Source organism: Suncus etruscus, chromosome 16, assembly GCF_024139225.1.
Source record: "Suncus etruscus isolate mSunEtr1 chromosome 16, mSunEtr1.pri.cur, whole genome shotgun sequence".
NCBI lineage: Eukaryota > Metazoa > Chordata > Mammalia > Eulipotyphla > Soricidae > Suncus > Suncus etruscus.
Window position 1 is genome coordinate 9516037 of NC_064863.1, and position 22503 is coordinate 9538539.

A 22503-nucleotide genomic window follows, 5' to 3' on the forward strand; every position below is an offset into this window, starting at 1 on the left:
GAGAAAGGTGTTCTAACACCACCACAGAACATCGCCAGAAATAAATAACTACAAGGATAACAAAATGATGGTCTGTCTCATTTTGTTTTGTTTTGAAGCATTATCTTTCTTTAAGCAACATGATTACAAAAATGTTTGTAGTTGGGTTTCAGTCAATAAAAGAACATCCCACATTCACAGGTGCAACATTCCACCACCAATGCCCCTTATTTCCCTCCCACCTCCTGCCTATATTGGAGAAAGGCATTCAATTTCCCTCACTCACTACCATTGTCATGATAGCTGTTAGGGTAGTTATTTCTCTACCTGCACTCACCACTCTTTGTGGTAAGCTTCATATGGTGTGCTGGTCCTTCAAGTCCTTATCTCTATTATCTCTGGGTATTATTTCAATAATGTCTTTTTATATATATATATTTTAGTACTTTATATATTCTGGCTGCCAAGCATTTATTTGGTGCTGAATGCAAATATTTTTCCCATTCAATTAGCTATCTTGTAATTTTATCCCATGTTCCCTATACTTTGCAGAAACATTATATCACTGTCATTCAAATACACTACAAAAGTTAAGTATACTGTATAGCTATGAGTTAGTTTCAACTTATGGTTATTGTATGCTCTCCATTTGTATAACATCCCAGCTATAATACATTTTCCCTATTTGCTACTAATAGTTAATCTTGCTTTTGCAGAAGCATTGAAATGAAGCAGATACAATTGAAATATGGTCCTTGTTTGCTTTATTATTATTGCTAACTGCAGAGGAATGACATTATATCTGCTTGTGAAAAGAAGTTAAATGTCATGTTAATTAAATTCAGTGAAAGTAAAGGGTAAATTATTGTCAACACTATTGAGAATCTACACATAAACCTTTCCAGGGGAAGGTTAAGTATACAGACAAGAAAACCAGATTTAGACTATAAGTAGAAGCAATCAGGGCCCGGAGAGATAGCACAGCGGCGTTTGCCTTGCAAGCAGCCGATCCAGGACCAAAGGTGGTTGGTTCGAATCCCGGTGTCCCATATGGTCCCCTGTGCCTGCCAGGAGCTATTTCTGAGCAGACAGCCAGGAGTAACCCCTGAGCACTGCCGGGTGTGACTCAAAAACCCAAAAACCCAAAAAAAAAAAAAAGTAGAAGCAATCAGGTATAGAAAAATTATTTTTTTATTAAATCTTTATTTAAGCACCATAATTACAAGCATGTTCGTAGTTGGGTTTCAGTCATAAACAGAGCAGCTCCCTTCACCAGTGCAATATTCCCACCAACAGTGTCTGTCCCCAAACTACCACCTCCGCCACCCCTGCCTTCGAGAAGGGCATTCTACTTCTCCATTCATTAATATTGTCATGCTCGTTCTTAGTGTAGTTATTTTCCTAACAGCATTCACCACTCTTTGTGATGAGCTTCATGTTGTGAGCCGATCCTTCGGGCCCTTCTCTATCATCTCTGCAGTTATTACAATAATGTCTTTACTTTAAAAAAAAAAAAAGCCATAGATGAGTGAGACTATTCTATGTCTATCTCTCTCCCTCTGACTTATTTCACATAGCATAAAGGTTTTCAAGTCTATCCATCCTGTGTAGGATTTTTTTGTTTTGTTTTGTTTTGTTTTGTTTTGTTTTGTTTTGTTTTGTTTTGGGGCCATATTCAGCTGCTCTCAGAGGTTACTTCTGGCTCTGCACTCAGAAATCGATCCTGGCAGGCTCCAGGGACCATAAGGGATCCTGGGAATCAAACTAGGTCTGTCCTGAGTCAGACACATGCGAGACAAATACCTTGCTGCTGTGCTATCTCTCCAGCCTATTTCCATCCTTTATAGGAAAATTCCATTATTTCATCTCTCCTGATGGCTGCATAATATTCCAATGTGCATATTACCAGTTTCTTTAGCTATTCATCTGTTGAAGGGCATCTTTGATGTCTCCAAATTCTAGTTATTATAAATAGTGCTGCAATGAATATAGGTATGCAGAAGACACTTCTATATTATGTTTTTGGGTTCCTAAGGTATATCCTTAAAAGGTCAAAGGTAAAAAAAAAAAAAAAAAAAAAAAGATCAAACAATGTACACTGAAAAAAAAAAAAAAGGTCAAAGGTTTGTCACCACAACTAATTTCTGAGAAAGAACCAGTAGTAACCCCTGAGCACTGCTGGGTGTGCCTCCCAAAAGAACTAATAGCCAAGATATTTAAAGTGTTCACAAAGCAAAACAGAAAACTCAAAGTCCCATATATATAAAATTGGAAACAACCAGTGTAGGCAGAGACACAGTAAGAAAAGAATCCTCATTCGCTGTTGGTAAGATTGTTGTCAGGTTCAAAGTACATAAAAAATGGTATGGAGATTCTCCAAAGAGTCTGTTATTATCTTCTAGTCCATATTCCTTTAACTTATCCACACTAATTCTTGTCACTCAGAATTGCTAGATCTCCAGATACTTCAATCAAAATTAGATTGCTGAGTGAACTACAAAAATACACACACACACACACACACACACACACACACATTTTATCTATACATAACGTATATACATAACATGTGCTTTTTCTTTTCTTTAACCATTGCTTGTCTGATGCATTTTGGCAAGTTAGGCTGCTATTTTCCATCTTCCAAAATATTCCCAAAACAATGCCCATAATACAGGATTTTTAAAAATATTACTTTAGGATTATTAAGGGGGTCAGCATCATAGTACATACAGTATGGTAGGCATGGTACTTGCCTGGCATGTGGAGAGAGAAGAGCAAATAAGAAGGCATACAGAGAGCCAATAGGCACAGGGGGGAAAAAAGACATCATCATTGATGGTCAGGGAAAGGCCAATCAAAATGAGAATGAGCTATCACCTCCTTCAGATGTGTTTCTAGTAGGCAGCAAGATGTTAGATTCAGCGTTTTGATCCATTTAGCCACTCTGTCTCTTAAATGGTGCATTTAGTCCACTGATGTTGAGAGAGATCATTGTCATGGGATTTAGTGTCATCTTTGTGTAGAAGTTTGGTATGTCTTTAGGTCTGTTTTGTCTTATAAGGCTAATTTTGAGTCTGTAAAGTTTTTGAGCTGTTGCTTATCCATGAAGTATGTATACTTCTTTCAAACCTGAACTTTAGTCTGGATGAATGCAGTATTCTAGACAAAACATTCATTTCATCAAGTTTTATCACCATATTTCACCACTACCTTCTGGCCTTGAGGGTTTCTTGTGACAGGTCTGCTGTTAAATATTAAGGATGCTCCTTTGAAACAATTTCCTTTTTTTCTTTTTTCTTTATTTTTCTTTTTTACTTTTTTCCCTTTTTTTCTTTTTTTATGGATCACACCCGGCAGCGCTCAAGGGTTACTCCTGCTCTACGCTCAGAAATTGCTCCTGGCAGGCTCAGGGGACCATATGGGATGCCAGATTCAAACCACGGTCCTACTGCATGCAAGGCAAATGCCCTATCTCCATGCTATCTCTCCAGCCCCTAATTCCCCTTTTTGATCTTGCCGCTTTCAGTATTCTATCCCTATCTATGGGATTCGTCATTGTAACTAGGATGTGTCTTGGGGTGCATTTTCCTTCAGATGGATCACTTTTAGCTGGTACTCCCTGGGCATGCATGATTTGGTTGCATGCACTCTTTAGCTCTGGAAATTTCTCTGTAATGATTCCCCTGAATGTTGATTCTTCCAGAGGATTTTTTTCCTGGGTATCTGGGACTCCAATGATTCTTATGTATTTTTTGTTGTTGTTGTTCAGTTTATCAAAGATGTCTATTTTCATCTATTCACATTATTTGAGGATTTTTTTCTATTGTCTGATCATTTGTTTTAAGGCTCTTTTCATTTCTCTCTTGTATGGAGTTGTTATGCACCTTATCTTCCAGCTCACTGATTCAGTCCTCAGCTGCTGTTACTCTGTTGGAAAGGCTTTCCAGTGAGGTTTTCATTTCACCTATCACGTATTTCCAGTCGTTTTCTGGTTTCTATTTTCATCTCATCTTGATTCTTATTTGTGATCCATTCAGCTTGATCTGTTTTCTCTGAGTTCTATGACCATCCTCCATATTTCTTCTCTAAACTCCTTATCTGAGAGATTAAAAAGGCGGTTGGTACTTTTCAGGTCATCAGAGCTGCCATCTTCATTCTCTCTGTATGGTATTGGCCTGCATCATTTTCCCAGTGTCATGCCTGTAGCTTGATATTTTCTGCATGATGTGTGCTAGGATTCCTTTATCTAGAAGATGTGTGCTGCTGAAGAGCACAGTGGAGCTGTTGGGCCCCACTGGCTTCAGCCTTTTTGGGTAGTGGCAGCTCACCTCCAATCACGTAACTTCCGCAGACACTTCCTGGTGGGGTTGGTCCCAAAATCTGCAGCCAATGATCAGGCAGCAGCTGTTTGCAATGGCATTCAGAGGCAATCAGGTTCCACCCTCCTTGGGTAGTACTAGATCACTTCTGATCACGCAGTTTCTAGACACTTCTGGGTGGGATTGATCCCAAAAGCCACAGCCAATGGTCAGGCAGCTGCAACTTGCAATGTGATGTTAGGCGGCAATTATACTGCACCATCCTTAGGCAATGCTAGCTCATCTCTGATTACGTAGCTTCCACAGAAGCTTTTGGGCAGAATTGGTCTCAGAGGCTGCAGCCAATGTCCAGGCAGCAGCCACTTGCAATGGCTTTCAGTGGCAATCAGCAACCCTCAATTCCAAGCAAAAGTTTATGTCTACCAGGTGACTGAGGACACTAAGAGTTCCCAATAGAAGTGGTGGACAGATACTGGTACTTGGATGGTTAGTGTGGTATAGTTACACTCAACAGTCAGTCACATTCTTAAAAAATTATAAGGAAGCAGAGGCTAGTGCAATAGCACAGCAGGTAGGGTGTTTGCCTTGCATGCTGTCAACCTGGGTTTCAATCCCTGGCATCTCATACTCCCTGAGACCGTCAGGAATAATTTCTGAGAGCAGAGTCAGGAGTAATCCTAAGCACCACTGGGTGTGGTACCCCAGAAAATACAAAATAAAAAATGTATAAGGGAGCATCACTGTTGACGTTCATAGTAAAGGAATAAACGAACAACCCTAGTCAAAAGTTTGCTCTCAGAAATGAAATGCATGGCTTCTTTCAGAGATGCGAATTACCACAACTCCCATAACAGTTAATGACACCCAAGGCCTCCACTTCAGGAGGTTTAAGTGCTCAACTATTTCAGAGCAGCAAATAGGAGCCTCCAGGACTTGGGGGGCCTTACCACATCCATTAACCCAGCATATTCAAACTCCTTCAGGAAAACTCAAATTCCTGAAGCACATGACTGCATATTTTTCAATACTGACATCCTAGCAGGAAAGCACCAAATTAGATGTGAAGTTATCATAGAAGCCACTTAAGCTCAAGAGACAAAACCAATTAACACAGAATGTTCAACTAGCAAAAAAACCAACTTAGAAAATCTTCAGACAATGACTAAATGACTTTATTGTGAGATATAATAATCTTCGATTTTTTTTCTTTTCTTTTCAATTTTTTGGGGCCATACCCGGTGATGCCCAGGGGCTACTCCTGACTATGCGCTCAGAAATCATTCCCGGTTGGGGGACCATAAGGAACACCAGGGGATGGAACCACAGTCCATCTTAGGCTAGCGCAGGCAAGGCAGATGCCTTACCCCTTGCGCACCACTCCAACCCCCAAATTTTTTCTTTTAATGACTTTTGTTTTCTGATAATCCCATTATCATTTAGTTGTAACAAGCAATATTAAGTAAATTATTTGTATTTGCCAAGGGAAGGGTGAGAAACTGGAGACAACGGTGGAGGAAGTGTTACATTGGGGGTGTGATTGTGCTGGAACATCAAATGCCCAAAGCAACTATATTATGAGCAAATTTGTAAACCAAGATGTTTAAATAAAGTAATAAAATATTTTAAAAACAAGTAATAACCATGGTCAAAAATCCCATTTTTATTAATATTTTTATTTAAACACCTTGATTACAAGTATGATTGTAGTTGGGTTTCAGTCATGTAAATAATTTCCCCTTCACCATTGTGACATTCCCATCACCAATGTCCCAAATCTCCCTCTTCCCCACCTGTACTCTAAACAGGCTAAAGTATTCAACCTCAGAAAAGCAGCACATCTTAGGAGCCAGTAAAATTATAGAAGAACCTACTAGGGACCAATGAAACTAATTACCTTATCAATCAAGTGGTTATCCAAACCCACTACTGTGTCTCATGTCATTGACACCTTTTTTTACCTGCCATTAATCTTCCTCTGGTATCTTTATTCCCATACAACTCTGAGTATCCGTTTCCAATTTATTCTCCATCTTTAGAAAACCTAACTATGAGTTTAATAAGTCCTCCCCTATTGCAACTTCTTCAGAAAACACTTCCATTTTCTATGCCTTCCCTACACTATATCCACTAAGAAAATTCCAGAAAATACCAGAACTTCTCTCTGTGAACCTCAAGGCTGAATTTCAGTGCATGTTACTTAATATTATATGGTAGGGCTTCGATCTATTTCTCTTAGCACTGTATCCAGTAAGCATAATTTGCCAGCAAATCATATGCATACTAACAGCAAAGAACAAAGTGGTTTCAAGGAACAAACATAGTTACCACACTTAACAGTCATGTAAGGCATTTCAAAGACTCAGATCTAAATTTTAGCAGGCACAGTACACATACAATTTAACCTTCTGAAAAGTGAAAAAGATTCCCATAGGCAAAATACAAATATCTCCCTGATCCGTATAGTGAATTATCTGTTTTAGTTTTTTTTTTTTTTTTTTTTTTTTTTTTTGTGGTTTTTGGGTCACACCCAGCAGTGCTCAGGGGTTATTCCTGGCTCCAGGCTCAGAAATTGCTCCTGGCAGGCACGGGGGACCATATGGGACGCCGGGATTTGAACCGATGACCTCCTGCATGAAAGGCAAACACCTTACCTCCAGCCTATCTCTCCGGCCCCCTGTTTTAGTTTTTAACAATAGGAACTAATAAAATCCTGGAGATTAATCCAAGAGCCAGAACAACATTCATGGGCTAGAGTGATAGACAGTAGGTAGGGTACACACCGGGACAAGTTAGGGTTGATCCCCAGCACCCTGTATGGTCCAACTGAGCAACACTAAGAGTAATTCCTGAGTACAGAGCCAGGAGAAATCATGAGCATCATCAAGTGTGACCTCAAAACTAAAACACAAATAAATATATAAATAAATAAATATAATGTATACAGAGTATTTATGCTGAGTGAAATGAGTCAGAGGGAGAGGGATAGAAACAAAATGATTGCACTCATTTAAAGAAAATATGTAAAAATATATATAAAATGTTATATATAAAATATATTTAAAAATTGCACTCATATATAGAAAATATAGCATGGTAATAAGATTTAGAGACAATAGAGAGAAGGGCCAGAAAATCCACTGTGGGAAGCTTGCCACAAGTAGCAAGGCAGAGCAGTGAGGACAGAAAAGGGACCACTATGACAATTAGTGTTAGAAATGATCACTCTGAACAAAAAATGAGTATGGAAAGGGGCTGAAAGCATAATAGCCCTTCAATAACAATATTGAAAAACATAGTGTAGGGCTGGAACAGTAGGGCATTGGCCTTGCGCACAGCTGATCCAGGACGAAACCTTGGTTTGATCCCCGACATCCCATATGGTCCCCCAAGCCTGAAGCAATTTCTGAGTGTATAGCCAGGAGTAACCCCTGAGCATCTGGGTATGGCCCAAAAGCAAACAAACAAAAAAATGTCTAAACTTAAAAATAGGAGGGAGAAGGATCAAGAGAGAGGGGGAAAGATGGGGCAGAGAGGAGAGAGAGAGAGAGAGAGAGAGAGAGAGAGAGAGAGAGAGAGAGAGAGAGAGAGAGAGAGAGAGAGAGAGAGAGAGAGAGAGAGAGAGAGAGAGAAATAGAGAGAGAGAGAGAGAGAGAGAGAGAGAGAGAGAGAGAGAGAGAGAGAGAAGAACAATATCTGTTCCAGAGACAGGCAGAGGGGACAGGGAGTAGGGAAATTGGGGACACTGGTGGTGGAAAATGTGCCTGGGTCAAGGGTGTTGGACATTGCATAACCGAAATTCAATCATAAACAATTTTGTAACCACGGTACTTAATAAAGTTTTTTTAAAAAGTCTCTAATTTCAGAGGTCTGACTGAGACAACTACAATGGAGCAAAACTTCTGGAAACAATGAAAGACTCTATCCTAGGCTTCATCCTGGGATCGGTACAAAAACCAAGACCACCAACTACAGAAGACTGATTAAAACAACAGTGATGGAACAGAACTTCTGGAACTGTACAGAAACACTCCATCCTATGACATGTGCAAATACTAAGGGCCACAGGGCCCGATTTCATCATCCATGATGGAGCGGAAAACTTCCAGATATCACAAAAGAACCAAGGAGAGAGTAAAAGAGCATGTACGGAGCCTGTAGTTATACTCATGACAGTAAACTTCAAGGGTGGAGAAACCCTGTATCTCTTAGGCCAGGAGAATTCCCTTTCTAATCTCCCCAATGCTTCCTGTGCCTATGCAAAAAAATAAATAAATAAATAAATAAATGTGTGTGTATATATATATATATATATATCACAAATAAAATTTAAAAAAAATTTTTTTTGTAATTGTTGCTTGTTTTTTCTTTTCTTTTTCCCTGTGCTTTGATTCATCTTTATTTCAGGATCATGGTTAGTGTGTTTGGTTGTTATCTGTATTGCTGTGGTGCTTTTTAGTTTTTTTGTTTATTTTTGTTTTGTTTTTTGGGGGGAGGGATTGAATTTTTGTATTATTTTTATGTTTTCCTTCCTTTTTCCTTTTCTTTTCTTAAACTGATCTTTATAGTCTCTAGAAGAACTCCTCCCGTTTTTTGCTTGTTTGAATTTATCCCCCCCCCCCTTTTTTCCTTACCTTCAAACAGAACCACTTAACTTGAACCATCTTGTTCTGCCTCACAAATTGAGGGGGAAATAATGGAGGGCACCAAGACCAAACACTTGTATGAACATTGAGTAGAAATAAAAAATGATCAGAATTAAACACTAAACCCAAAGCCAACTACAACAGAATCGATACCCAATCTACAACAATCTAGACACAGAAGGGACTACTTATACTAGCAGCCCGGGGGGGGCAGAGGAGGAGTGATATGGGATGCATGCTGAGAACAGGGGTGGAGGGAGGATAACATTGGTGGTGGGAATGTCCCTGATTCTATGTCACTATGTACCTAAAATACTACTGTGAATGATTGTAATCCACTCTGGTCAAAATAAAAATTGTTAATAAAAAAAATAAATAAAATAAAAATAAAAAACCAAGGCCAGGGCTGGAGTGATACCACAGCAGTAGGGCATTTGCCTTGCATACTGCCAACCCAGGACAAACCCAGGTTTGATCCCCAGCACCCTATATGATTACCTGAGCCTGCCAGGAGCAATTTCTGAGCACAGAGCTGGGAGTAACCCCTCAGCACTGCCAATTTGGCCCCAAAACAAACAAAGAAAAAAAAAAGAAAGAAAGAAAAATAGGCCAGGGTTCCTTCTCCCCTGCCCTGGCTGTGTCAATAGGTATTTTAAAAAGGTCCCTGGGGGCCCGGAAAGATAGCACAGCAGCGTTTTCCTTGCAAGCAGCCAATCCAGGACCAAAGGTGGTTGGTTCGAATCCGGGTGTCCCATATGGTCCCCCGTGCCTGCCAGGAGCTATTTCTGAGCAGACAGCCAGGAGTAACCCCTGAGCACCTCCCGGTGTGGCCCAAAAACCAAAAAAAATAAAAATAAAAAAAAATAAAATAAAGGCATTAAAACATAGTGTTATGGGATGTTTCATTGGAGTCAGTGATTTCCCGTGGTATTCTTTACCTGTGATCCCAGGGACTTTTTTTTTATTTTTTGGTTTTTGGGCCACACCTGGAGGTGCTCAGGGGTTATTCCTGGCTGTCTGCTCAGAAATACCTCCTGGCAGGCACGGGAGACCATATGGGACACCGGGATTCGAACCAACCACCTTTGGTCCTGGATCAGCTGCTTGCAAGGCAAACACCACTGTGCTATCTCTCCAGGCCCTAATGCCTTTATCTTACTATATTTAAAATAACCTCTCAGCTTTTCTGTCCACAGGCGTTCTTGGATACAAAGGGTGGACAAACTAAGATGGCAGCTCGGGGCTCAGTCACAAGAGATACCATACCCAGCTTGCACTATGAGATGGTCCCGAGAAAACTCTTTAACATATACTTAATCTCTAGGTTATACCGCCTTTTAGGAATTGAAGCACGTGACCAGTCAGACCACAGAAGCAGCAACTACGATGTACAGACTTAAACTACAGGCTCTACTCATCGAACACATTCAAGCAAACTAGCATTCCCTTGCTATTTTCTCCTCTCTTCTCACTACTTTCTTTTTTATTATTTTTTCTTTTCTTCTCTTTTCTTTTTTCCTTTTCTCTTCTCCCTTTCTTTCTATTTTCTCTTTTCTCCCTTCCTAACCCCTTCCATATACCTTCCCTTTCCCCCCTTTGGAAATCCAACTATCCCTTCTCCCCTCAATCCCATCCAGACCTCCCACCGTATTAAAACTCTTCACCCTCAGTCCTTAATCTATTAGGCATCAAGATTGACCTCCTACCCCAACGAACCAGTACCCAGCACCCAAGCAAAGGGACACCCAGACAAACCCACACCTCGTCTCCTGAAAGAAAAGGCAGCCAACTCCCCTGCGGACTCATGCTGCGCGGCCCTCCCTACCAACTCCCCCTAACGTGGACTGTTACTTGAAACCGGACTTAGTTCCAAAAGTAGCCCCAATGCAAGAACTCTTCCAAGACCTCCATGCCGCAAATCTTTTGCCAATCTGAAGAAGGTCAGGGGGTGTGATGGAAAGGTGCCTGGGAACCCACATACCACAAGAAAAACCCAAAAGACAATGGGAAAACCTGTACTTCCAACATAAGTATAAGACCTGTATTTACACCACCTCTTACCTGCTTTTCCCCAAATGTAAGGTAGTCTTTTGCAATCACTTTGGTCCTTTAAATACTTTGTTAATTCATTTTTTAAAAAATGTCTGTTTCTACATATACATATGTGAGCACATACATTTCTATTCCTATTTTTATCTTTTTTGGTGTATGACCTGTTTCTGTTTTCCTGTCTGTCTACCCCCCAAATACACTGACAATATAATGTAGCACCATTTCTCCCTGCAAAGGCACACTAAAAAAAAGGGGAAATCTTACATATAAAAAAAGAGCTCTTATCTACTAGGGATAGGAAACTCATAGTTGTTTACAATACAGGGATATCTCCTACACTTGAAAATATGTCACGTGGACTCAACTTAGACCTCAGGTGATTAGACCCCATCCATCTAGCCTTGAACCACTCAATCCCAGACATAGAAAAGGCACCGTTCTTTCACAACTGCTGCAGGAAACAAATCCCATCCGGGACAGCCTTAATACTGCTGGGTCACCAAACAAGTGCCAGCCCCTAATATGAATCCTGACAACGAGGAAAATGGGAACAACTTGACCTAAGAGCAGGTTATCCTACCTTAACCAGCTAACGATAAGACAAAATCAGAAGACCTTGTCACCCTTTGGTAGGTCCAAAAGCCAAGATCGCGATTTAGATGACTGGCTGCTAGAACCATGACCAGACTGTATATATCTTGGGACCAATAAAAAAGCCCTAGTCTAGGGTTTGAACTACGAACTGCACAATAACCATGATCCCCAGTTCCAAAGGTCTGGCAGAGACAACTGCAACGGAGTGGGGCTTCTGGAAACACAAAGAAAGATGCTATCCTAGATGCCATCCTAGGTTCAGTGCAAAGACCAAGACCACCAACCACAGAAGATGGATTAAAGTGACACTGAGGGAACAGAACTTCTAGAACCACAAAGAAAGACTTCATCATAAGTCCCACTCCTGGACCTGTGCAGATACTAAGATCTCTAGATACAGAGGTCTTATTTCATCACCCAGGATGGAGCAGAAGTCTTCCAAACACCATGAAAGCACCACTGGGAGAGTAAATGATCCTGAACAGTCTATAGTTAATCCCATGGCAATATACTCCAGACGTGGAGAAACCCCATATCTCTCAGGCCAACTGAATTCCTTTTCGAATGACCCCAATATTTACTTGTGCCAGGGCAGGAGGGGAAAAAAAAAAGCAAAAAGCACAAAACATTGTTTATTTTTTATATATTATTTTTTATCTTTATTTATTATTATTATTATTTTTATTTACCTATCTATTTTTGGTTAATTTCTTTGTTTTGGGGTGGTTATTGAAGTTGTTGCCCCCCATTTATACTTTTTTTTCTCTTCTTTTCTTTTCTTTCTTTATGTGCTCTGCCATGTTTCTTATCTCAAGACCATGGCTTTTTTTTTGTGGTGCTTATTATTATAGTTGGAGTCCTCACTGGATATTTGACACTTCTTTTTGTACTGGTAGAGTGTTTCACCTTCTTTTTCTCCTTTGTCTCTCAAACCGATGATGAAAGACTCTAGTCTAGAAGAATTCTGCCCATTTTTCGGGTACTTAGACTTTTACCTCAGTTTATTACTTTTCTCTTCTTCAAACAAAACCACGTAACTTGAACTAGCTAGCCCTGCCTCTCAGTTAGAGGGGGAAATAAGGGAGGCACCAAGACCAAACTACTACTAAGTAGTAGGCTAGGTACAGAGGGGACCACATATTCTAGCAGCCCCGAGGGTGAGGGAAGAGGATATGGGAGGTAGGACGAAAACGAAGGTATAGGGAGAACAAATTGGTGATGGAAATCCCCCCTGATTTTATGTAAATATGTACCTAAAATATTATTGTCAACAATATGTAAGCCACTATGATCAAAATAAAAATTATATTTAAAAAAAAAAGGTACCTGGGGATTAACAAGTTGGCAATTGTGAAAAAAAAACTGTATTATGAACAACCTTGTTTAAATAGTCATTAACTTAAAAAATAACAATAAAATAAATTTTACAAACAATAATAAAATATTAAAAAAAGAACCAGCATACAATTGTTAAAAAGACACAAGAGGGATCTATAAATGTATTCCAGGAAAAGATAGCAAATATATAACTAACCACTACTGCATCGGGTCCTCAGCATGGAATTCTAAGATGAGTTTTTGTGTTTGTTTGTTTTATGAAATATTTAAGCACCATAGTTACAAGCATGACTGTAGTTAGGTTCCAGTCATAGAAAGAACCCTCCCTTACCAGTGCAACATTTCCACTACTGATGCCCTACCCTACCCCTACTGATGATCCTCCCTACCCCCAGTCTGTATTCGAGACAGGCCATTCTACTGCTCTTATTCATTTAACACGCGTGCACTCTTGAGCTGTACCACAGCTCTACCATCCTTGACCTGCCAGCAGATGGCTCAGCTCTTTTGTGAGGGGTGCTGTACACAGTAGCAATTATGCTCCACCTTTCCTTACTAAAGACTGCACCTCTCGGAGGGTAGAGGGGGAATGTCATGCAGTTTGCAGAGAGGGTACAAAAGTGAAGGCATTTCAAATCCCAGCTGCATCTCTGGTGCTCCAAGCCCCTGCCAGGTGTGATTCCCCCCCCAAAACCAAATAATAAAAACATTTCAAGTGTCAAATCAACACATCACTACTGCAGAAAGGTATTTGCTATCAAGATTAAGAACCATGAACTCTCATGTATTGGAAAACACTCATGCCAAGTTCATTTTCCATTCACAGTGATGGTCGTAGTATTGGACAAGTATCCAGCTTTGGACAGAAGAGATATTAAACATGTCTCCATCATCCTGATTCATTTCTTTTTGTTTGATTCGTTTGGTGGCCACACCCAGTGGCAATGGGAGGTTATCTACACCTGGCTCTGTGTTTGGAGGTCCTAGTGCTCAGGGATTGAATCAGTCTCCCAAATCCAAAGCATGTGCTCAGGCCCATTGAGCCATCTCCTCAGTCCTTCCGGATTCATTCATGATCTATGTTGGGCTACAAAGCCAAGTTGTGATTCTCAACATCAAACTCCAAAAAAATAACTAAATGTAGATTGGGAATACTACCCCATCAATACAGGAACAATAATTAAGCATGTAGGAAGTTTGCCATGCACAGGGCCGACCCAGAATTAATCCCCAGCATCCCATATGGTTTTGCAAGCACCTGCTAGGGTAATTCCTGAGTGTGAAGCCAGGAGGGCTATTCCTGAGCACTGCTAAAAACTAAAATGGAACAACCACAAAAAAGAATATTCCCCCCTCTGATGCCTCATGAGGATATTAAAAAAAAAACAAAAAAAAACTGGGGTCGGAGAGGTGGCACTAGAGGTAAGTGCTTGCAAGTGCTAGCCAAGGAAGGAACGCAGTTCGATACCCCGGCGTCCCATGTGGTCCCCCCAAGTCAGGGGCAATTTCTGAGCACTTAGTCAGTAGTAACCCCTGAGCATCAAACGGGTGTGGCTCAAAAAACCAAAAAAAAAAAAAAAAAGATATATTTATAATAATAATATGCCAAAAAACTATCTTTATTTTTCTTTTTTGGGAAGTTATTGAGCCATATCTGGCAATGCTCTAGGATCATTCCAGCTCTGCATTCAAGAATCACTCCTGGGCCCGGAGAGATAGCACAGCGGCGTTTGCCTTGCAAGCAGCCAATCCAGGACCAAAGGTGGCTGGTTCAAATCCCGGTGTCCCATATGGTCCCCCGTGCTTACCAGGAGCTATTTTTGAGCAGACAGCCAGGAGTAACCCCTGAGCACTGCCGGGTATGATGCAAAAACCAAAAAAAAAGAAAAAAAAAATCACTCCTTATGACACTGGGGGGGGGGGGGGGATGTCATATGAGATGCTGGGAATTGAACCCAGGTCAGCCACCTGCAAGGCAAGTGCTGTGCTATTGCTCCAGTCTTCAAAAATTTACTTTATAAATTATGTTACTACCAGGCATTATTTTATACTTCTAATTTAAAAGATGCTTTTTACTCTAGGTAGCCATTCATGTGGCCAAAGGTTTCTAGTCTATACACTCAGGTGCTCTTTCTTACTCCACGTAAATTATCTTCTAAAAAGACATGATCACTTTAAAATACTGTATGTATGTGCTTTGTACACATAGTCATGTCTAGTATCTACTAGGATGTATTGATATATCTCTCAAATCTAAAGAATGTATTTAGTAAATTACTCTTTAAAATAATCTCATAGGATAGTAGAAAAATATTTAGGAAATTAATTCCTAGTACATAAATACACATGCTTCTATAACCTGCCACTCAAATCAAAATTAAATTGTCCCCTCCCATTTGTTTTTTCTGAAAGGGATCAACTGACTTGATCTGAAAGTATTCATCTTACCCAAACCAGCTAATAAATATAAAAGTGACATTTATCACTGCCTTTGTTCAGCAGCTGGCAATATCTAGTGATATAAGTAGCATATGAAAGTTATTAGTCATAGCAGTCATCGAGCCTAATCACTCCAAGTATCACTTGAGACGAATGAAACCAAAGAACAAGCACAAATGTAAAAATCTTTCTTCATCACAGATACGAATGAAGTAAGATGCGGGAAAGGACAAGACAGACTAATAGTGACAAAAAGACGGTGGTGGAAAGTCTTGGGGACTTTGGTGTGGTAAATTTCTATAGCAAACCAGAAACCTCAACACTACTGTAACGTTTCCTAAGCTACAATCTTTAATATAGCAAGAACAAATCACGTGTGTGTCTGTGTACCCATCTGTATGTGTGTGAGGATTGTTTTTAGTAAGAACAGCCAAAGAATTCATATTATACCTGTGCACCATAGATGTATTTATCCAACATCTTGCCTCCTATCGTCTGGCCGCCTATATCCCAGACTTGAAGGGTAACATTCAGGTTTCCTGGAATATTTAAAAAAAAAATTAATTAAGAACACAGAAAAGCTAAACAAAAATACAAGTTTCACAAGCCATTAAGTCATGACAATAAATTCAGAAGTTAATCCACCTTATATTCTGTAGTTTCACATAATCAGATAGTTGCGATTCTGGGATAATGTTGTTGAAAAAAGATCAGAGACAGGAATTTAGGAATATCCTACTAAGGTATTTCCATGGAACCACATTAAAACTTACTTGAGGAAGAGAGAACAGTGAATAAGGCACTTATCTTGCACTTACCAGGCTGATCTAGGTTAGACTCCCAGTTTGATCCCAGCACTTCCTAGACTGCAAATATCTCCGGGAGTAACCCCTCTGCAGAGCCTAACATAGCACCCAAACACCACCGAAATGACCCAAACTCACCAATAAATTAACTTTTATAGCTCACCTTCAAAGTAAAAGAAATAAAAGCAAATTCTTATTCATAAACTTTCTAAGTCTCACTAACAAAAGAACAATTTCCTTAATAGTATATGGTTAAGAAAAATACTTAAAAATCAAAACTGAATTTTATATACTAACCTACTCTACTACTCATACTATATCTATTGATTCTGAAATATGCTGAAAGGTCTTTTATTTTTAAAAATACCCCTAGCATTAGTCAAATGATTAAACAGTCTAGTCTTAGTAACGCAGTTATATGAAATGAGTATAATCAAGAATTATGTTTTTAACCATCTATAAAATGTACACGATAGCCTCTTCAAAAACTGATGTAGTATATACACCCAATAACTACATAATATATATGAGAATATATTCGTACTGTTCAAGAGTATTTCCACTGAAACAAATTTCATTGTATATGTTTCCATTTCCATAAAACAAGATAACAATTATCTTTCCTGTGAAAAAGAAATATTTAATACTATTTTTGCAAGCTATTTGGTTGCTTCAAATATACGTCATCCTCTCTTATCGGTACATAACTATGAAAAAAAAATCAAAACTGTGTAGTATGTAGTTTACTTTAAAACTTCAAAGTATTTTTCTTAATAAAAATCACACAATCTCCTAATAAAATCCATGTTTTTTGTCAAAGACACAGTTCTCATTAGCAACTTTAAAATGAGTCCTCAAGGACACTCTGAACACCCAGGATCTGTGCAAAAACCAAGATCTCTAATTCAGAATCCTTATTGCAATTGAGAACTTTCCCTGGACCATGAAGAAAGGCCTTCGGGTTGGATTATTATTATGCTGGAGCCTGTAGTTGATCTTATGACATGATGCTGTTTTTACTTAGGCCAAGGGTATTTTCTGTCTAATTTCCCCCCCAAAGTTGGCTGGATCCCTATAGTAAAGAAAAATCTGCCATTCCTTCCATTTCCTCAAATTTTATTTTTTCATTTCTAGATAGGGGCTCCGGCCTTTCTCATAGAACCCTGTGACATGAATTACTTTGTTTTACCTCATTATTTTGTATTTCTCTACAAAATTTAGAAGGAAAAAACAGAGGATGGGGGCCAGGGATCAAGTGGTCTCAGGTACATTGGTGGAATAAAAAAAGGACAGAACTAAATACCCAGCTCAAAGTCAACAACATAGAATCAAAAGATCCAAACTATAACAAACTGTACTTAAATTGGGCCTCTTGCACTGATAGGCAGGGGGCAAAGGGTGTAGGTATAGTATGCATGCTGAAACTGGAGAGGAGATCAACACTGGTAGTGAAATGGCCCAGAATTCCCACTGTCACTAAATGCAGAAATCCAACTCTGAAGGACTTTATAATTCACAATGTTTTCAATAATAGTTATTTTTAAAATAAAAAATAAATGAGTTCCCATTTAGAAGTAAAAATTATTGTTATACGAGGATAAGCAAACCCAATAAACTTAAAATGGCTCAGAAGTCTTTATTTTAAATTTCCAAACAGGAAAACCTATTAACAAGCGAATTTTAACACCAATGCTGAACTCTAAAACTGAAGGCTGTCCAGTCCCTTCTTTCCACTTCACAAATGAAAGAAAGTTTGGTGCTGATAAATCCACCACGCTTTGTCCCAACGCAATTGTGTTAGGCTTGTGTTACAGTCTTTCCCCATTATCTGAATGTAGGTCTTCTTCCATCTGCCAAAATGCAGGAGGTTTACATGAGGAACTTCCATTAGCATTAATGACAGCTACTGAAGTTTATCATCCATCTCATTCCCACATACACCACACATTAATGCTCACAGAGGAATCAGCAAAACAAAAACCAAAAAGCCATAGACTAAGTTTATTCAAAAATGTGTATAAACCCAATTTCATTAAGAAAAAAAAAGATCTTTTATTTTTCAAGAATCATCTATAATGTTATCAAAAATTAAGCTGATTGGGGCTGGAGTGGTGGCTCCTCGAGGTAAAGGTGTCTGCCTTGCAAACGCTAGCCCTAGGACGGACCGCAGTTCTATCCCCTGGCATCCCATATGGTCCCCCCCAAGCACATAGCCGAAGTAACCCCTGAGCGTCCAACGGGTATGACTAAAAAACAAACTAACAAAAAAATCACATACTTCAGTAAAACTCATCTCCTTATATTTTTATACCTACAAGTATATTTATAACATCCACATTTGAAAGTTCAGGGTCGGGGCCGGGCGGTGGGCGCTAGAGGTAAGGTACCTGCCTTTCGTGCGCTAGCCTTGGACGGACCGCGGTTGGATCCCATATGGTCCCCCAAGCCAGGAGCGACTTCTGAGCGCATAGCCAGGAGTAACCCCTGAGCGTCACTGGGTGTGGCCCAAAAAGCAAAAAAAAAAAAGAAAGTTCAGGGTTATTAACGCATAAAAATAAAATAGGAGCCTAGGGGTGTGACTCAGCAAAAAATCACACGCCTTACAATCATGAGGCCCGATAAAATAATAACAAAAATAAAAAAATAAAGCCTCAAAAAGAATACGGGTTAAGAATGTCATTCAGAACATATGCCTCGCTGCCAGAGCGATAGCACAGCGGTAAGGCGTTTGCCTTGCACACGGCTGATCCAGGACAGACTTCTGTTTGATCCCTGGCATCCCATATGGTCCCTCGAGCCAGGAGAGATTTCTGAGCACATAGTCAGAGTAACCCCTGAGTGTCACCAGGTGGCTCATAAACAAGAAAGAAAGAAAGAAAGAAAGAAAGACACAAAAAAGCAAAAGAAAGAAAGAAAGAAAAAAGGGAGAAAAAGAAAGAAAGAAAGAAAGAAAGAAAAAGAAAGAAAGAAAGAAAGAAAGAAAGAAAGAAAGAAAGAAAGAAAGAAAAGAAAGAAAGAAAGAAAGAAAAAAGAAGAAGAAAGAAAAAGAAAGAAAGAAAGAAAGAAAGAAAGAAAGAAAAAAAGAAAGAAAAAAAAGAGAAAGAAAGAAAGAAAGAAGAAGAAAAAGAAAGAAAGAAAGAAAGAAAAAAAGAAAGAAAGAAAGAAAGAAAGAAAAAAGAAAGAAAGAAAAAAAAGAAAAAGAAAAAGAAAACAAGAAAGAAAGAGAAGAAAGAAAGAAGAATGAGAGAAAGAAAGAAAAAGAAAGAAAGAAAGAGAAAAAGAAAGAAAGAAAGAGAAAAAGAAAGAAACAAAAAACAAAGAAATAAGAAAAAAGAGAAAAGAATAAAGGCCTCACAAGTGTGAGCCTGGAGAATCCATCCCCAGCAAAAGAAAAAAAATTATATTATATTAAAATAAAATAATAAAATAAAGAGTGAGTCTTCATTCTTTATTCTTTATTCAGGGATCATAAAAAGATGAAATTCAAGTCAATATTCATTTTAGGCTTTGCATACCATATCCTAAGACATTTCCAAAATGATATACCAACAAAGGAAAAGGAGTATCTGAATCCTTGACTTTGCAAAAAAAAATTTTTTTAAATATGAACGCTTCACGAATTTGCGTGCCATCCTTGCGCAAGGGCCATGCTAATCTTCTCTGTATAGTTCCAATTTTAGTATATGGGCTGCCGAAGCGAGCACACTGCAAAAATTTTTAAATCAGGAATCCACCTAGTATAAATCAAGAACATCAGAAAATTACCAAAAACCTAATCCTAACAAAAAATACAAGGAAACTTCTGCTCCTAACTTAAGACTTGCATCTGGACGCATTTTCTTTTTTTTTAAAAAAAGGTGAGAAAATAAAGATAAGTTGCTTTTTATATATGAATCAAAGCCACCAAGAAGGATTGAAAAGTGACCATGGCAAAGTATACTGGGTGTCTTGGTCTAAGTGTCGTCCAGTGGAGCCATAATGAAAAACACACGCCAGTTCTCGCTGTCAAGACTCAGAAACCCCTTTCACAGGAGAGCGCTGTTGACTGGCCCAGGACCCACCAGTTTCCTGACAGTATTTGGACTCTGGCTCTTAAGAAGCTCTATCAGCAGATTCTCAGAGCAACAGACATACTGTTAGAAGCTGGAAAATCTGCACAGTGGTTGCATCCAGACTATACAGCTATACACCGGCTTATGAAATAGTCTAAATCGGGGGAGGAGTTCCAGAGTAATGGCCTTGAAAACTGGCAGGAAGAGAATGTGAATAAGATGGACAGACAGGGGCAGAGCCCAGCTCTGACATGTAAATGGACACAGGGCTTGAGTCGGCTGTGAACAACTATGACATTTGTCCAAATACGACCCGCAACATTTTAGCAAATGATACAAATAGTAATCATCCTGAATCTGATACTCAGAATGAATTCAAAACAAAGGAGATAAAAGGTCCACTGAGAACCCTGTATTTAGTCACCTCACTTTGTAACAGACCTATTACAAATATAAAATATAAAATAAAAAATACATTAGGCAATTTTTTCTACTGAAATTCCTACCATAATTTTGAATCTATTAGGTAACATAAAAACAATTACTTTTTTTAAGACAATTACTTTTTTTAAAAAAAAAAGTCTTTTTTCTGGAATTCTGCCCACCAAAATAAAAACTTAATGAGGGAAATTAGGACATATGTGTTTATTTATTGAGTATACATTTATTAATGTCATTTTTACTCAACGTATTTCCTAATTCCAAACTGTCAGACTGTGAATTTGGAATTCAAAAATGTCTAAATACTTTTTACAAAATAATAAACATTTTTTAACTTGCTAGCATTGTGCAATAGATGAGAAATCACATGCGTAAATGTCCAAAACCCACTTGAAAACATTAATATTTGTGTAGGTAATTGTCCCTCTAAACCAGGGGTCTCAAACTCATGTGGGCCGCAAACGGTCCTCCATACAACATTTTGTGGCCCTAGAGGAATCTTTTTTTTGTTTTGTTTTGTTTTAGTTGTTTGGGTCACACCCCCCAATGTTCAAGGCTTACTACTGACTTTGCACTCAAGGATCACCCCGACTTTGCCTCCTGCGGCCCCAGGTAAATTGAGTTTGAAACCCCTGCTCTAAACACTAAACAAATCTCTAACCTAAAAACTCAGGAAAACAAAAACACACAGTATTGATGATATAGAAAATTGGTGCCTTTGCTAATTAAACTTTAAAAAAGGCAATACCTAGCTACAATATCAAGATTCTGTGTTCCATGGTTTCAAAACTCTAAGCTTTCAGAATGTATATTATGTGATTTATGCACATATTTCACTAATGATGGCTATAAATATTCTGAATATAGCATCAACCTAGCCATATGACTGAGAAAAAAAAAAAACTAAATTTTCGGTTGCAGATACATTAAAATACAAATGAAAGAAAATACACACATGGTCCTCATTAAAAACCTCTTGCTGAACAATGAATTCGTAATGGAAAATCAGAATTCTTTTCTCATGCCATATCTTCTAATTAATTTTCATTGGTAGCAGAATTTAGACCATCACGAAATATAATAGAGTACATTCCTAGTGAGATTGGCAGAATACTTTCAATTACCAAGAGTCTTTTTTTCACTAGCTGCTCCAACGCATTCATGGAGAGTTGCATGATAAATGGGGTGTTTGAGAGATTAACATATTTCAATAATACTGGAATTTATTAAAGCCCAACTTGCCACTATATCCTTCATAATCCAATCTATGAAGCTCAGAGTACACTTGCAACCGTTTTTATTCAAATGTGCTTTCCTCCCAGCAGAGAGGAAGGGACTAGTAGTAGCTAAAGTCAAATCAAGACAAACTGCTTTAATAAAAATCCCTTAAACAGAGTGTAACCATCACAAGTGAATGGACAGAGCATTTTAAAGCCCCAATTGTTCAAAACCTAACTTAAAACAGAAACCACTCTTTTTTTGTTGTTGTTATTATTTCCCCGTATTTCCCACAAAATGTGCTGCAACTGGCATCTAAATAGGTTCTTTGCATGGTGCCCTGAAACATCTTGAATGCTCAAACTGTATTTTTATGAGTGCCTAGGGACCCTAAATTTTAGTGGCCTATTAAATGCCAGCAATTTCATGCTGCCTTGCATAAAACAGCATTCACATATTAGAGTACAGAAGTTCCATCGCTACACTATACCTCTGTTCCAACTTTTTCTCAAATAAAAACTGAAGCAGAGAGGCGAACCAAATAGTATTTTAAAACATAATACTTTCCAGTCTTTTCACATTAGTTCACACATTATCTTCTGATAACTGCATAGAATTTGAT

At 38.7% G+C, this 22503-nt stretch overlaps 1 protein-coding gene and 1 non-coding gene across 2 annotated transcripts in view; both read right to left on the reverse strand.

Moving 5' to 3' along the window:
* RAB28 (RAB28, member RAS oncogene family) overlaps positions 1–22503 on the reverse strand; it is a 62811-nt gene that overhangs the window by 35146 nt on the left and 5162 nt on the right. The window contains exon 3 of the mRNA XM_049790060.1: positions 15815–15903. Coding sequence (XP_049646017.1) covers positions 15815–15903 — 89 coding nt within the window. The remainder of the gene's footprint in view (positions 1–15814; positions 15904–22503) is intronic.
* On the reverse strand, positions 19768–19874 carry LOC126033068 (U6 spliceosomal RNA). Its single transcript, XR_007504225.1, has one exon. It is a non-coding gene; the product is annotated as a U6 spliceosomal RNA (small nuclear RNA).